This window comes from Gopherus evgoodei, chromosome 9, assembly GCF_007399415.2.
Source record: "Gopherus evgoodei ecotype Sinaloan lineage chromosome 9, rGopEvg1_v1.p, whole genome shotgun sequence".
Taxonomy (NCBI): Eukaryota; Metazoa; Chordata; order Testudines; family Testudinidae; genus Gopherus; species Gopherus evgoodei.
Window position 1 is genome coordinate 16,499,453 of NC_044330.1, and position 16,601 is coordinate 16,516,053.

Consider the following 16,601-nt stretch of genomic DNA (forward strand, 5'->3'; position numbering starts at 1 on the left):
AGCAGATGTTTTGTTACTGTGCTGATGTAAGCAGGAACCCTTAAGGTACACTGGACTTTGGTTTCCACAATTTTATCATCCCAGGTTCAGTTGTGGTTTAGCCAGAAAAGACAGGAAGCCCTGCCACTTAGGGTGGGGTGTGTGTGTTTGGCTGGGGGAGGGAGATATAAGAAAGAAAGAGAGAGTACTGCCACTCATCCCTGACTGCTAGTGATATAGAGGGAGAGTGCTCCAACTTAGTGCTAAGGGTATAGAGTTGGAGGAAAAAAGTGCTGTCTTGGTGCTAGAATTTTTCACTCTTATCCTTTAGTGCTGAGAGCACACATAAGTGGGTGCACAGTTAAAGGCAGGTTTTGAAGAAAAGTGAGGTCCAAGTTGCAGTGTTTCTAGGGTATGTCTGCTGTGGGGAGCGATCACCAAATTCCTGGGTGAATCTTAGCTTGAAACCAGCATCCAAAGAGCACCACTTCCTCTAAAACACACACACAGGCCCAGCACTAGTTTTGCTGTCTTCATCATCAGCTGGCTGGATCTTAGTGCAGTGCCAATGTAAGAGAGAGCTTTCTTGCCAGTCTGAAACAGTATTCACAGTGGTTATTCAGAAGGGTGTGTCTACACTACCCGCCAGACCGGCGGGCAGCGATCGATCCAGCGAAGATCGATTTATCATGTCTAGTCTAGACGTGATCAATCGACCCCCGATTGCTCTCCCATCGACTCCAGTACTCCACTGCCGCGAGAGGCACAGGTAGAGTCAACGAGAGAGTGGCAGCAGTTGACTCACCGCAGCGAAGACACCACAGTGAGTAGGTCTAAGTACGTCAACTTCAGCTGCGTTATTCACACAGTTAAAGTTGCATAACTTTGATCGATCCCCCCACCTCAGTGCAGACCAGGCTGAAGTCTGCAGAGAGCGGTGCTAGGGTTGTATGATATGATGATCTGTGAACTGCAGGCTCTTGTGCAACTTCCTGTTGATACCTGAAGCGATCCAGCCGCAGACAGGTATTCAGATACGTATTCTGATGAGCTCCCAGTCTCCTGCTTACACATTGGATATGCCTGTGCTGCCATTGGAACTGTAGATGTACAGAGGTACCTTTCATCGAGTTAGCATGGGAAGCAATAGCAGAGAAACTGCTGCAGCTTTGGCTAGCCACCCAAGTACAAGTCAGCCAGAGAGCCTGGGAATATACTATGCTGGGCTGCACCTTCACTGCTAGGGGAATTCACGCTAGCTAGATCAGATCTACCTCAGATACATCTATCCATGCTGGCATCACACCTCTGACTGCTTGGCAAATGTACCTTTTGAGTTAGCTGTTACCGCACAAGGCAGACTGCAGGATGTAAGCGAGAGGGTTTATGTTGCATTGTTTATTCATCAAAGGCTACATTTGCGCTATGAGCTGGGGGGATGTGATTCCCCAGCTCTAGTTCAAATACTCGTGGTAGCTCAGCGAGAGCTAGCGCCAGCATAAATAGCAGTGTCTCCGCGGTAACAGCAGAGGCATGACTGAGCCATGGCAAATACATACCCACCAGTTTGAGACAGGTTTGTACTCGGCACAGCTCAGCCAGGCCTCCACTGTCACTGCCTGTGCTTCCACAGCTACATTACTATTTATACATGCACTAGCTCTCATCAAGCCTCCACGAGTATGCATACTTGAGTAGGGAAATTACAGCCCCAGCTCACCGTGTGGACATAGCCAAAGGCAGTCTGAGCCTCCAGAGAGAAAGAAGGCAGCTGAAGAAAGAAATCACTGAGCAACCCCTCCTCTTCCCCTGCCTTTACGGTAAAATTGAACAGTAGAAGGAGTTTTGTTTTGTTTGTTCTGATAAGTTGCAGTCTGTGTCCCTGGAGTATTTTAATCCATTTTGCCCAAGCCAGAGTTGTGCTACACACAACCCTTCCCTCATATTCCAGCTAACTGTCTCACTGTTAATATAGCCCAGCTTTCACTGTTCTGATGTTCAGAAAGTTGAAGGGGATTAAATAATTGTTCAGCTTGTGACTAGGGAACAGCTAGAAACAACACTCTAGATTTAAATGTCCCTAGACTTTGAGGTATTTAAACTCACACCCATATATTGCACCGCTCTCCAATTTTTTCTGGTGAGCTGCACTGGCTCTCCTGAATCCTAATCCCATTGATCTTTGGGGTGTGAAACCACCAGGTCACTTTGCTGTCATGTTCTCTCCCTCATGTCATTAACCCCTGCAGCCTCTCTCTTTGGAGAGAAGAGAGCAAGACTTAAAAACTTCTAAGGGGATGGGATAGCTTGTGGGATTTGTAGTCAATTACAGAACCTTTCATTTCTAGATCTGTTCAATTCCAGCCGAGATCTGTAGTTGCCAAGCTCGTTATCATCTGATGGCTACTGGGTGACCTTTCTCAAATGAAGTGGTGGTCTCTGTCTAGTGCATGATAGACGTGTCTATCCTTCCTGACAGTCTGCAGTAAGGGGAAGGGTTGAATGGACATAGAATTTTGTTTACGCTCCTCTCCGAGTCACAGTCGAAACACAACTATTGGGGCTGGATCCATTCTGTGGATAAATAGAAGCCTTTAGTCTCCATTTCTTACCGCTGTTATTCTCAGCAAAGCTATGTAAATCTTGCTAGGTTTTATTATGAATTTGAAACTCAGATGAAATACCAGCAACCTCACACTTCTGGACTCAACTGCATGCCAAACATGGATTAGTTCATGATTTTAAACCAAGATGTTTAAACCATTGTTTTAAATGTCTTCAGCATGAAGCCAGGTGCAAGCCAATGGTTTTGACTGAGTTTTAGTCCAAGGTTTTGGGTCTAATCGAAGCTGGACAAGAAGCTGTGTATGCAGAACCCAAAGAATTGAACCCTCCAAAATGCTTGCCCAGATCCCTGCAGTATAAGTTTTGCACATCCCCAGATCTCAGTCCTGCATCTTCCACAAGCACTAAAATCACAGGAGAAAAGCAAAAATTAAAAATCCATCTTGCTGGGTAACAAAGATCAGCAGCTCTTCTCTGTGTTTTGTGCTTTCCACTCTCAGAACAAGTAGTCTTAAATGGGCTTAGGACTGTCAACCTCTCCATATGCAGCAATATTGACCTCAGTCACATTAAAGCACTGAGATGAAGATGGATTTTTCCATAGGAAAAAAATGGCTAACTGGCTGCAAAACCCTTGATGGTTGAAGATGAAGAAGTTAAGTCTGTGAAATCCACTGATAAGTAGAAAGGATTTGGGATCTTGCCTGCTGTTGCAAATAGAAAAACCCCTGTAGAAACACAGTCAGCCTGGTTTCTTGCTGAACTCCTGCACCTGCTTTTAAAATAGCCCCGCTTCTCTTTGAAGTTAAAGGCTGGCTCCTTGTAATCATCTTCTTCTTCTGGTTCAAATCAGCATGATATGATGATTTTCAGGAAGGCACTAGCCCTGAGCAGCCCTTGCACTCACAGGTTCTCAGTGACCATGGCTGATAGTTTTGCCTTGCCCCATCTTGTGAACCACATTCTGGCTTCCCGGGGCCATTTTAATTTGCACAGAGTTCTGTTGGCTCTTGGCAGGCCTATACTCTGTATGCCATGAGCGCTCTGGAGTGTCGACATTTGGGCTTGACTTTCTTTTCTGGAATCACTTGAGCTTATTAGGGAGCGTGTGCAACAACCCAGCAGCATGCAGCTGGTCTTGAGGCAGTGCTGTCCCTGTTCTCAGTGCAGACAGAGGTTAGAACAAGGGGCTGGGAGTCCAGACTCCTGAGGATTCTTCTCTGGCTCTGTCATTGGCTCACAATGTGACCTGAAGCAAGTCTCATGAACATGAGTGAAATGCTACAAGTGCTGTGGGTGAAAGGCACTATTAAAGTGTGAAGTGCAGTATAACAGGGTTATTTCATACATCATTCATAATGTAATCAGTTATACATCCCACCCTATAATTTGCATTTTTTAGGATCGTAGAAGCACTAGGGGTGTCCATGTGTGCTCACAAGAACAGACTGCTCAGCCTTTGCTTCTGTGTACAGTAATTCTGTGAGACTCTTCGCTATTCACATCCCTTCTTCTGACTATGGGTGGGTTAGTTAACAGTTAGAAACTGGAAGACCTGTGTGCCAGACAATCACAGCTGTGTCTACTTCTGTCATCACAACATATCACATGCCATTTGCTTGAGTGGGGAGAGGGAATATAATTGAGAAGGAAAAAAGTGTAAAGGAATGATCTTAGCACCGGCTTGGCAGCCAGGCAGATGTGAGTTCTAGTGTTGTGTAAGCGTTGACTGTTCTTATTTAGTAAAGGAATCTCTGTATTCCTGGCCAAGTCATTTACCCTTTCCACTTCATCTTTCTCATCTGTAAAATAGGTTAATAATTATATTATGCAACATTTGTCTGCTTTGCCTCTGATACCTTGGTACAAACAAGGTCTTTGGGTTTGATACACACAGGTTCACACACCCAGAATTTCACCTTCAGTTTGGGGGTTGAAAGTTTCCATGATCTCAAAGTGAAACTCATGTGAAACTGATGTGTTTTACCAGGCTTCCTGTTGGAAACATGCAAAACTGAGGGCCATGTTCTCGGTGGTGTAAATCATTGACTTCCATGGAGTTACCCCAGCAGATAACCTGGCCCTGAAAAGTTGCATGGTTTAGGTGTTAAACCATAAGGAAATGCTTTGTTATTCTTACATGTTACGCTTTCTGAGTACTAGGAGGATTTGTTCGACATGTTACCCGCAGGACTCTTAGCAGTTTCTGGAAGAGGGTGGGCATACCATTAGCCCCATCCTTGTCAGCACTTTACAAGTCTTTCTGAAAAAAGCTGGGATTTGTTTTGTATGCTAACCAGTACTTGCATTGTGACAGAATGCAGGGCTACAGACAGAGTTGTGTGTAGCTGCAGGTCTGTTTCGTAGGGATTTGGGCGACCCTTCTTTCCCCTTGGATTCAAGAAGGTTCCAACTCCCTGAATTTCAATTTGAATTTCGTGTTCAAAACAATCCAAAAACTCAAAGTGAAAAACATTTGAAATAGCGAAATTTTGCCTTGTTAGGATTAAAGCCATATGAGAGTGCCAAGTTTTGCAGTGTTTCCCCTTAAAATAGAAGCCAGGGCCTGCTAGAAAAGTATACAAGTAGGTTTTGTAAATTTCACTACATGCACATGCAAATGTTTGAAAAGTACATGCACAGGTGATCTCATGCACACATGCAAAGGGAGGCCACTTTTTAACTGCTGTTGTAAGACTACCTGTCAGACTGGCAGTGCAAAGTGTATATTTGCTTTCCAGTAAAGCACTGAATGTCTCACTAATGTCTGTGCTTATAATATAACTTGACTGTTAGTTTGACATTTTTGTGGTATGTGATGTCAATACCTAACTAACTTCCATGTGTGTATTAAAATATTAGTACTGCATATAAGCAGACTGGGTAAACAGGAGGTACTAATCTAATGGAATGTACTGCAGCACAAAATCAAATTACTGGCAGCTGGGATTCATGATCATTTACACGTAAGCATTTTATATACCCCTTAAACTCCAGGAAGAGTCAATTAATAACCAATTGGTATTTATTTACAATAACTGTCAAATAAACACTTTAAGTGTGTAATTAAACACTGATTCTTGTGGTAGTTCACTTCAGGAGGGGATAGCAAATTACTTTTGCAAGGTTTGTTTTAAGCAAACAGATTGTATAAAACAGAGTGCCACTTAAATGAGACGTTTCCAGTTGCTTTTGTTGTCCAGCATAGCAGACAGTACAGTCTTTGGCTACATTTCTCTGTAATGATTCAGGCCCCGATCCGGCAATTAGATCTGCCTGGGCAGGTCCCCAGTGCTATTGTGGCTCCACCTATGTGAAGGGGTCTGCCCACATGGATCCACATACAGGCTCAGAGGCTCAGTCTCTACTTTAACATGTACAAAGAACTGGACTGAATAAAGCTTCACCCGACTTTCTCCTTCTGGAATACACCAAGAAACTGTTCTTTAGGGAGAGGGTAGAGAGGAGAGATTTTCTCATTAATAAATCTAGATGGGGGATTTTATTGGAGCTAGTAGCATTTATTTTCAAATCCGAATTTGTATGGATTAGTACTTAAAAGATAAATCGCTTTTTAGTGTGACGGTTTAAAAATAAAATCCCTGAAATCTTATTGTTTTACCTCTCAATGCAATTCTGTAATATCAGTTGGCTTCTGACATTAATTTACACAAAAGTTCCGGTTTGCTAAAGCAACATGCCCCATAGTGGTCTGTCAGCATCTCCTTCTTGTAAATCCTTATTCTCTTGGGTTTATAATGTGCTGAAATTAGTTGCAGGCAGAACTTTTGATATACAAAATCTGAGGCCAAGAGAAATTTGTTTTCTCAGATTTGCTTTGGCTGGAGTTTAGTTTAACTCTTTGTAGCAAGGCAGGGAGGGGAAGATGGCCTAGGCTGTCAACAGAGCCTCATTCCCACTTCTGCACAGCCCAGCAAGAGTGGCAGGTCATTATCTTGATCCACAAATGGGTGGAGGTTGAAGCAGTGTGGATACCTGCTGACAGTGCAGATTTCACAAACATACTATAGTCAAGATGTAATGCCCTATGGGATTAGTGCATGCTGTCCAGGCTCATGGTGGGAGTAAGTGAAGGACTAAGAACAGCACGAAGGAGTAGGAGATTGTACACGTTATAAATGTTTAAAAATCTGTGTAACATCGAGTCAGTGTAAATCACTCTGCTTATCCCCCTTCAACCCAGAAATTTATTACCGCCCACCAAAATGCAGTAATAGATAATTATAAATAATTGTTTCCCTTTATCTGTATTTTATAATGAGCAATGGAGAGATCCTTCTAACCATCAACAGGAGATGCGAAAAATTATTTCAGGACAATACTGTTGAAAGAATACATTCTAACAATCCATTTTTTAAAAATTTAGTCAATTTGCAAACAAAAAAAATTCAAGCTGGCTGGTCCTTTTAAGTATCCAGAAAATGTCTGACGCATTTTCACTAGACGTAATTGTAGATTCATGATTTTCTTTTTAACATGGTTACATATTTTTCTTTCTCTGCTAGGTCTAAAAAATTCCAGTCATTCATTGAGAGCTGCCTAGTGAAGAACCACAGTCAGAGACCAACGACCGAACAGCTGATGAAGCACCCATTTATTCGAGACCAGCCTAATGAAAGGCAGGTTCGCATCCAGCTTAAGGACCATATTGATAGGACTAAGAAGAAGCGAGGAGAAAAAGGTTAGCAGCCAAGCAGAAGAGGCTATTGTATGTATTATGGTAGGATCTGGGACCTCAATTATAGACCAAGGCCCTGCTGTGTTAGGCACAGGATAAATACATAATAGAGACCCTGTCCCAGGGACTGTGCTATGGTGCTGTACTGAGATCAGACTATGCTTAGGGGCTGGTCACAGTTTGAACATGAATTTTACTCAGTTTAGAAACGGATTTAATTAAATGGGTGTCGTCCTGTGGTGCTTTCAACCCTCTTCAGTTTTCTTAAGTTTTCATAAAAAACAAAAACAAAAACTGAGAAATTTAGGGAGTTGGTTTTCAATGAAAACCCAGTAACTTGAAAAAAAAATTCAATAAATACTAATTTGTGTTTGTTTAATTTTTTCGCAGGAACAAAAATAATTTATTGGCCTGATCTAATGTCTATTATTACTTAGCATCTGATCTTGCACCACTGAAGACAATGGGATTTTTACCCTTCACTTCACTAGGAGCAGGATAGGGACCTAGTGTGCTGTTGTAATGTAGAATCTAAGCACTTTGTGAATGTGTATTCATAATCGAGTATGTATACACACCATGCACACACAGAAGGTGGAACCCACTAAAGTCACGTTTTCTTATGTTCTGTTATAAAATGGCAACACAAATCATATTTATAAACTGGGCAATGGGCTGTACAAATAAAAACCAAATCCCTGCCCCGAAGAGCTTACAACAGTGTCTGCTACAGGAATAACCAATTGAAACAAATACATTTTCAGTGAACTGACTTAAATGATACAGAGACACAGTTAAGTCTCATAAAAGGAAGACTTAGTGGATAAACAAACTTGTTAAAATAATATATTGCCAGTACCAGCATTTGAATGTGTAGTGTATTCTATTTTTGCTCTCAATGGCTGAAATTTTTTTTTAGAATCCAGCCAATTAATACATCACTATTTCTCTGATTTCTTTTAAGCAATGTCATTTTTTCATGCTTAAATTCCATTTCCTGATATTTTTTTCAGTAAAATGAAAACAATAAAGCCAGATTCCAGTGAAGTATTAAATGTATTTACACTGGCAAATGAAGGTTGTACCCTAGAGATGGAAAATAATTGGATAAATGTGAACCTTTCTTTTGCTATAATTCTCTTCATCCGATAAAAATTCTACATTTCACTTATATCCAATAGAAATTGCAGAATGTGGTACGGCATTGTAATTGCGTATTTATGTAGACACCTTCATTGACTGGGAAATATCAATATGGATATTAATAGGAGAGAGAAAAGTGCATATGTTTAGGGAAAAGAAAGTTTATGCCTTCGGAACAGTATTTAAATCCCAGTTTCACAGGCTTGTTGCTGTAGAATTCTGCTCTGTACCTTAACTTTTGCAAGAGTGTTCCTGGGGTTGAGGTTCAGAAATTGTACTTTACATATTAGTCATCTGTTTAATGTTATATTTTGATTTTACAAAAGGGTGTTGGCAGTTTCTGCCTTTACATCAGCATCTTTCTGCTCCATTGATATAGATCCGTGTTGAGCGTTGAATCGGGAACACTGTATTCAGACTTTAGACTGAAACTCCATCCTTAACTCATCCCATTGTACAAAGAAGTGCATGGCATGTCAGACAGCCACTGCACAGTGACTGCTGTATTCTTAGTCCAAGCTGACTGCATTATGCTTTTGACTGAATTTCCTTGGCTTTGTGGCCCTCATTTAGAATCAGACTTTTTGAGCAAAAAACTTGAGAATATTACTGATTTTTCCCAGGCTAAAGTAAAGCAGGTTTCTGTTCTCATACCAGAGCATCTGGGTCTTCAAACAGTAGAAAAACAAATGAGTCCAATAGAGGGCACTAACATTCAATTACATTCCTAGATGAGACTGAGTATGAATACAGTGGAAGTGAGGAAGAGGAAGAAGAAAATGACTCTGGAGAACCCAGGTAAAAATCAGGTGCTCATTTCTCCCCTTGTATGTCTCTGACTGTGTACAAAATTGGTTAGGATTATAGGATTGTATGAGCTAGAGATGGAAAAAGACCAGTTTGATCATTGAGTCTATCCCATGCAAAGGTGGGATGTAGTCCCTCTAGTAGATGATGCCTGGATATTCAATTGATCCTATGGCTCACCTTGACTAAAAGGCTGAGAAGAAGTGATACCTCATTTTCTTTGTGATCTACAATACAGTATGCCAACACCACAAGAAAGCAGAGGTTCCATATATTATCCTATTCACTGGTGGGCATCTGTACACTAAGAGTTTAAAGCTGCATTGATATGATAATTATTTTATTCTATTCTTTCTTTAACAAAATAAAAACCTAGGGTAATAACCATAGCTGTATTTTCTTTCATATGATGATATGTGGACAGCTGTGTAACTTGTCTGCTTAGTCACTGGCCTCAAAATTCATCAGTGCCAGGCTGTCAAGGTCATAGCAGCAGTATCCACCCTCTAACATGTCTGAATTTCTATCCCTAATCTGACCAGTTTTTCAATATACAGATGAATATTTCCATATACTCATTTGGATCCAGCCTCTAAAATTGTTCTTGCAGTTTTTCATGTCTTATATACATAAAACTGTATATGCAAGTATATTTGTGTAAACAAACCAGATTGTTAGATGGCTGAGTACACAGTTCGCTTAACTAACTAATTTACATGTGTGAAGGAATTTTACACATGCAAATATTTATGCTCCAAAGAACCTAGATGTGGGAAACTGCATGTGCAAGAATTTAGGTGTGGTAAAATTGAAGGTTCAATTTAAAGACAGTTCTTGACAATGTGGTCCTTTATTTCCAAGTATAGCTCCCTATTTATATGTAGTTTCTCATCATGAAACCTTTCCGATTGCTTCTTCAAGCTAAACAGTGGTTGAACTTTCTTTTGATGACATTTTTAAGAATCATTGTAATTAGTATCAGGTTATTCCATTGTTTTGCTGAGATAATCTGGTATTTTTATTTCAATGATTCACACTAAATCTGCGTTGTGAACAACTAAATATAGTGCATGCCACTGCAATGGAAGGGACTTTGGTTTAGAGACTTAAAAAAACTCGAGGACATAAATTACTAGTGATTTTGTTAACAGTGTGATGACCCTTTCTTCATGTGAGCTATGCCACAAATTCAAGGCTGATCCACCATGAAGCTTGTTGTCTCCTGAAAACCATGTAAAAAATGAGGCAGCAGAACTGCTGCATTTCACCTGGCAAGTCTCTGAGCTGTTCTAGCTAGTCCGTTTGTGATTCCCTGCTTTTCTTCACCAAATACTGTGCCAGCACTTCCCCCTCCACTTGTTATACAAAAACTTTCAATGGCAAAATGCAGAGCCAAAAGGGGAAAGGAGTTAAACATAGATACACATGCAGAATTTCTCAGTCGGGAGCATAAACAGATGGTTAGAACATCTCTGATGCTTCTTCCCTCTGAAGTTCCATCCTAAATCTGCCTGGAGAGTCGACACTGAGACGGGATTTCTTGAGGCTTCAGCTAGCAAATAAGGAGCGTTCAGAGGCCCTCCGACGGCAGCAGCTGGAGCAGCAGCAGCGAGAGAATGAAGAGCACAAGCGGCAACTGCTAGCAGAGCGGCAAAAGCGGATTGAGGAGCAGAAGGAGCAAAGGCGAAGGCTAGAGGAGGTAATTACTCAGGGTCATGAAATGGGCTTTTAAATGGCAATAATAAAAGGGTAATATTTTTGTAACAGAACTTAGATACTGCTCTCAACCTGTTTAAAAGGAATATATTCTACCCTTGCTAGGACAAACATTGATAAAGCAGAATGCTTTGTTGAATATAAAGCCTATCCATCCCTGTTCTATATGTGGTCTTCTACTACTCTTCACCAGGCTATCCAAGTGACTATCTCCTCTGAAGTCAATCAAGCTCATTCACTATAATGAGCCTTCGTTATAAGGAACAGAAAAGAGTCCCCAGAAACATTTGTCAGATGTGAGTTCCACTGTAGGTGCATTTTGTTCTAAGGTCTGTCTCACACTAAAGTTTACCATGCCAGATTGGACCAGTGGTTCATCAAATTCATTATCCTTCCTTTTGCGGTGGCCTGTGCCTGATGCTTGAGAGGAAGGTGAAAAGCCCCCATAATATCTGCACAGGACTGCACTTAAGTCCATCTTAAGCCCTGTTATGCAATGATGTTCATGGAAGGGGCAGGGCAAAGTCCTTTCTGCTTCTGCAATGATTAGTTAATGTCCCTAAGCATGACATTTGATTACCCTGGTCTTAGCACACTAACTGCAAACATTTTTGGTCATAAAATTATCCATCTCATTTAGAATACGATAGTATTTGACTCTGACTTTGAGTATCAATGAATTTCACAGGCTGAGTACGCACCGCGTCAGGTATTTCCTTTTGCTTCAAATTGACCGGCCATTAGCTTCATTGAGTGACCCCTTTGTTCTTGTGTTACAGAATGGTTTATGAAAGAGTAGAGGGGTTTCACCTGTTTCTACCTTTGACATGGTCTCTCATTAAAATAACTCATTGTCTGTCTCATCCTGGAGTCATCCCAACTGCCTCATTTAAGAGTCCATACATTAAGAGCAATTAAACTAGCTTTGCAAAGAGGTCACTGGTCGGAAAAACACTTTGCAACAAATGAGCTATCAGGGCCATCCCATTTATTTGAACTAGCCAGAGTGTCTGTTACATTTAACCTAAATTTCCATACATTTTCTTGGTTTCCATGCAATGGATAATATACCTCAGGCTAAAAGCTTAGACATGAAAGAATTTCAAGCAGCTGATTGTATACTTTGTAAGAGCAGCGAGTGGCTGTTCTTCAAGGTGGTTCTGTTAGCCTCCTTCAGGGCTGTAAACAGCAGAGGGGCAAAGCACAAGCTAAGCATTTTCCAGTCTGGTAGATGTGTCGGTCTGTAACATTGTTAGTGTGCAGCATGTTCTACACTTGATAAATTGCAGGTCAGGTTTTTTCTTTTTTCTCTATACTGTTGATGAGTCAAGAGCAACTTTGAAAAGGGGAATAGACTTCCACACACTAAAAAATCCCTTGCACTATAGTAAGTGATTATTTGAGGACTATCATAAGGGAAGCTGACTCTGCCATTGTGTAAATGGATGTTGCTGCAAGCAATAGAGAAATGGAACAACAGCAGAATAAAAGCAGACACCAGATTAGCTGAAATCCTATAATAAATACAATACTTACTCGACTTGCTTAGGGTATTAATATGCTCCCTTTAAATTGAAACAAATCATTCTCTCTCTTCCTCAAACAGGGTTTGAATTTAGAGCTCTAATCTCCTTGGCTTGGCTCCACAGGGATCTGTCAATTATACATATAAAATGATGGGGTCTAAATTAGCTGTTACCACTCAAGAGAGAGATCTTGGAGTCAGTGTTCTCTGAAAACATCCACTCAGTGTGCAGCGGCAGTCAGAAAAGCAAACAGAATGCTGGGAATAATTAAGAAAGGGATAGATAATAAGACTGAAAATATCATGTTGCCTCTATATAAATCCATGGTAAGCCGACATCTTGAATACTGTGCGCAGATGTGGTCGTCCTACCTCAAAAAAGATATATCGGAGTTGGAAAAGGTTCAGAAAAGGGCAACAAAAATTATTAAGGGTATGGAGTGGCTTCCGTCTGAGGAGAGATTAATAAGACTGAGACTTTTCAGCTTGGAAAAAAGATGGCTAAAGGGAGATATGGTCGAGGTCTATAAAATCATGACTGATGTAGAGAAAGTAGATAAGGAAATGTTGTTTACTACTTCTCATAACACAAGAACTAGGGATCATCAAGTGAAATTAATAGGCAGCAGGTTTAAAACAAATAAAAGGAAGTATTTCTTCACACAATGCACAGTCAACCTGTGGAACTCCTTGCCAGAGGATGTTGTGAAGGCCAAGACCATAACAGGGTTCAGAAATGAACTAGATAACTTATGGAGGATAGGTCCATCAATGGCTATTAGCCAGGATGGGCAGGAATGGTGTCCTTAGCCTCTGTTTGCCAGAAACTGGGAATGAGCAACAGGGAATGGATCGCTTGACAATTACGTGTTCTGTTCATTCCCTCTGGGGCACCTGGAACTGGCCACTCTTGGTAGACTGGATACTGGGGTAAATGGACCTTTGGTCTGACCCAGTATGGCCATTCTTATGTTCTGATCCTGTGAGGAGCTCATTTTATTGGGGCTGAACATGTTTCAGGATCAGGCCTCTAGTTTGTATGTGGCTCTGAAGAAGTCGCTCCCTTTTCTCTTTCCATTCAAAATCAATGTCACTGCATCCAGCTATTGAAATGAATGCCTTAACTCTGGGTAACTGGAAAAGTACCCTGGGCTGTTTTCTCATTGCCTCCTTCCCAGTTGACATGACCCTTTAAAATTTCAGGTTTTAAAATGAGAGGGAAATATGTTATGAGCCAAAGGGGTTGTGGAGACAGAAGGCTTTCAGCTGTTTTGTCATGCCACCAGTGGAGAAGTGCAGTCCTAATTGAACAGCATCTTCAACCTAAACCCGATTCTGATGTCAACATTTCGTCTCATGCTCGTATTTCAAATTACTGCTGAATTTTTATAATAGCAACTTTGTGCCTTGCTTCCTCTTATGTCTGACGCTGTACACACCAACTCTCTGCCCAAGCTCGTGTGTTCTCGTAGACCAGACACAAGAAACTGTGCGTCAAGCAGTGGCTAACCTAGCATCTGAGGGTTTATCTTGTGCTCTCGGTTGGTGTTTTTAGCAGCAGCAGCAATTGGCTTTGTCAGGAAGCTGGTGGTTTTCTCAAGTTGCTGAATAAGAGCGTGTCAGTGAAAACCTCTAGCTGCTGGCATTATGAGTCAAATTAATATGATCTATTGATTTCACTGTTTGCAATGTCTTCAAATTTTACAACTGCTGCTGTTTCCTAAGTTACTTTGGGTCAACTTTTGAAATGTGGGGGTTATGGGTGCTCCCAAAAATATCTTCATGTGGACTGGATAATTGCATGTATAAAGAGGTACTTCAGTACACAAGATCGGGGTGTGGGGCTGGCAGGTGCACATGGATTTTTTATTTCACTGCCACCTTTGGGATCTGCTTGTGAAAGTGGAGTTGCCTATATGGATGAGGATCTCTCTACCAGTTTTATACTGCAACCTCCAACCAATAGTGAGGTTATTAGGGCTTGTCTACATGGGGAATTCATAGGGAAGAGAGTGCAGAAGTAGCAAGGGGGTGAATATAAAATGCAATAGCTATTCTGCACCCACTCTCTGTGTGGATGCTTTTATTCTGTACTAAGTTTAGAATAATCCATTTCCAAAGTAGATTATCCTAAACTTCACAAAGTCACTCTTGGTACAGAGTATGAGTTAGTGCGGGGAGCTAGTGTGGAACAGCTATTCAGCAATAGCTATTCCAGGCCTTTTTCCCATGTAGACAAGCTGTTAGTGTTAGTAAGAAGAGAGAAAGCAGTCTCGTTTAATATATTTATTGGCTACCATTTATATGGATGGCGAGAAATCAGGAATGGTTATAGTAAGGATTAAATAGAGTTTTTGAGGGGATGTAAACTCTCGTGCTTCAGGGCATGAGCCAACAACCTCTAACTAATACGAGTTAGTACAAAACTTTCCCTAGGGCAGGTTATTCCATAATTGCCTGCTGTGGGGTTGCATGCACCTTGCTCTAAAGCAGCTGGCACTGGCTAGATGGACCGTTGGTCTTTCCACTCTGGCAATTCCTATGTTCCTAACTGAGACTTTGTTTGTTTGTTTTAACTCTTTATCCAGACCAAGCAGGTTTCTGGCAATAGCTGAATCATCCATAGACTGTGCATTCTGTGTGGTTCTTGCCACTTTAATATCTATATTCTGTAATATGTATAGGTAGAATTAGGTGTAGGTATACTATGTGTACTCCATAGTTAGGAGGATGACTTTGTTGTGAGGTCACAGAACTACCCCTGTACTTCCACAGTGGGGGTGACCAGTCCTTTTATGACCATTTATATAGAGGAAGGGGAGAATTCATAGAATCTGACCTTGCAATGAAATCACACCCTAACTATGGCATATACCCGGTCTGTCTGGTCGGTTTATACATATTTCTAGAATGTAGTTGTGAACGTAGTGGAGACTCTCATAGAACATATGCAGAAATCAGGGATGGGAAGACCTGTTAGGTTAGCTTGTCTTTCCCCTTGCAAATTCAGGATCATTCTGTACAATGTCTGTCTTCTTCTAGTTTTAAATGGCTCAAGCAATAGGGCACCCAGCAGCCCTTCAAGGTGGCCAGCAATTAGTCCCCTGCCTCAGTTTCCCCCTTCCTGGGGCTTCTTCAATAACTCACAAATACTTTGTCCCTTCACAGCTCTTCCCAGGTTCTGGTTTTACGATCATAACAAACAAAGACAGTTCTCAGGTTCCTCCTCAAGTTCATCCATTGACCCTCTTACCAGCCCATTCCCAGACCTTTCCTGTCTGAAGTCCCTGGTTTCTCTGCTGGAGCCTATACCCTCCCAGCAGCCTTTACACTCCTCTCCGATCTCCCTGAGAACTCACTCTCTCTGCAGCTTCCTGCTGCTCTTTTTAGGGGAATCAGCTGAACCCTGCTGAGATGCGCCTCCTTAATAACTAGGATTGGCTGTCCCCACTGCCCTTAAAAGGGCATGACACCCCATTACACACTGCCAACATGGATTTTTTCCCCAATATTCGGCTTGTACTTTCTCTTGCTTAGTTTCATTTTTCTGACATCTAGTTTTAACCTCTAGTATAAACATTTCTTCTCCATCCCTGGTATGAGTTCTTACAACTTTTCAATGGGCATAATTTATAGAAGTATACTGGCATGCCATATCCCATTTGCACCTATTCCATTAGCAATGCACATTAAAACAATACATTGTAGCAGAATAATAGTGAAGTGGGGCTCAGTGAAAACAAAGTTGCATTGCTCTGAGGGTGCTTTGCAAATGGACTCCTTGTCCCTATCTCCCCAACAATTAACTATTATAATTTTCCAGTTGAATTTAATGCTCATGAAAGGGGTCTCAGCATGAGACCAGGAGACTGAAGTATTTTATCTGCAGAAGAGGGTAGAATCAGTGCCTACTTCCCCATAGTGCCCAATATCAGCGTGCCTCAATGCTGACTGGTGGAACCACCACCATGGGTGAATGGGAAGCTTGGTCTCCAGACTCTTTCAAGGATGCAAATTAGTGCCAACTATGGTAATGATCACCTGTCCACCAGGGACTGGGCTGAGAGCACCAAACAGTCACCAAAGGGTATCAATCACAAGTGCATTGGGTTGGATGTCATTGCCGGTCCCTTCAGTCTGTTACCCCCAGAAAGTTATTTTAATGTT

The 16,601-nt window shown here is 41.5% G+C and overlaps 1 protein-coding gene across 1 annotated transcript in view; it reads left to right on the forward strand.

The window, feature by feature from the left end:
* The window catches only part of TNIK (TRAF2 and NCK interacting kinase), a 304,472-nt gene that overhangs the window by 213,900 nt on the left and 73,971 nt on the right, over nucleotides 1-16,601 (forward strand). The window contains 3 exon segments of the mRNA XM_030575025.1: nucleotides 7,071-7,246; nucleotides 9,118-9,184; nucleotides 10,688-10,892. Coding sequence (XP_030430885.1) covers nucleotides 7,071-7,246; nucleotides 9,118-9,184; nucleotides 10,688-10,892 — 448 coding nt within the window.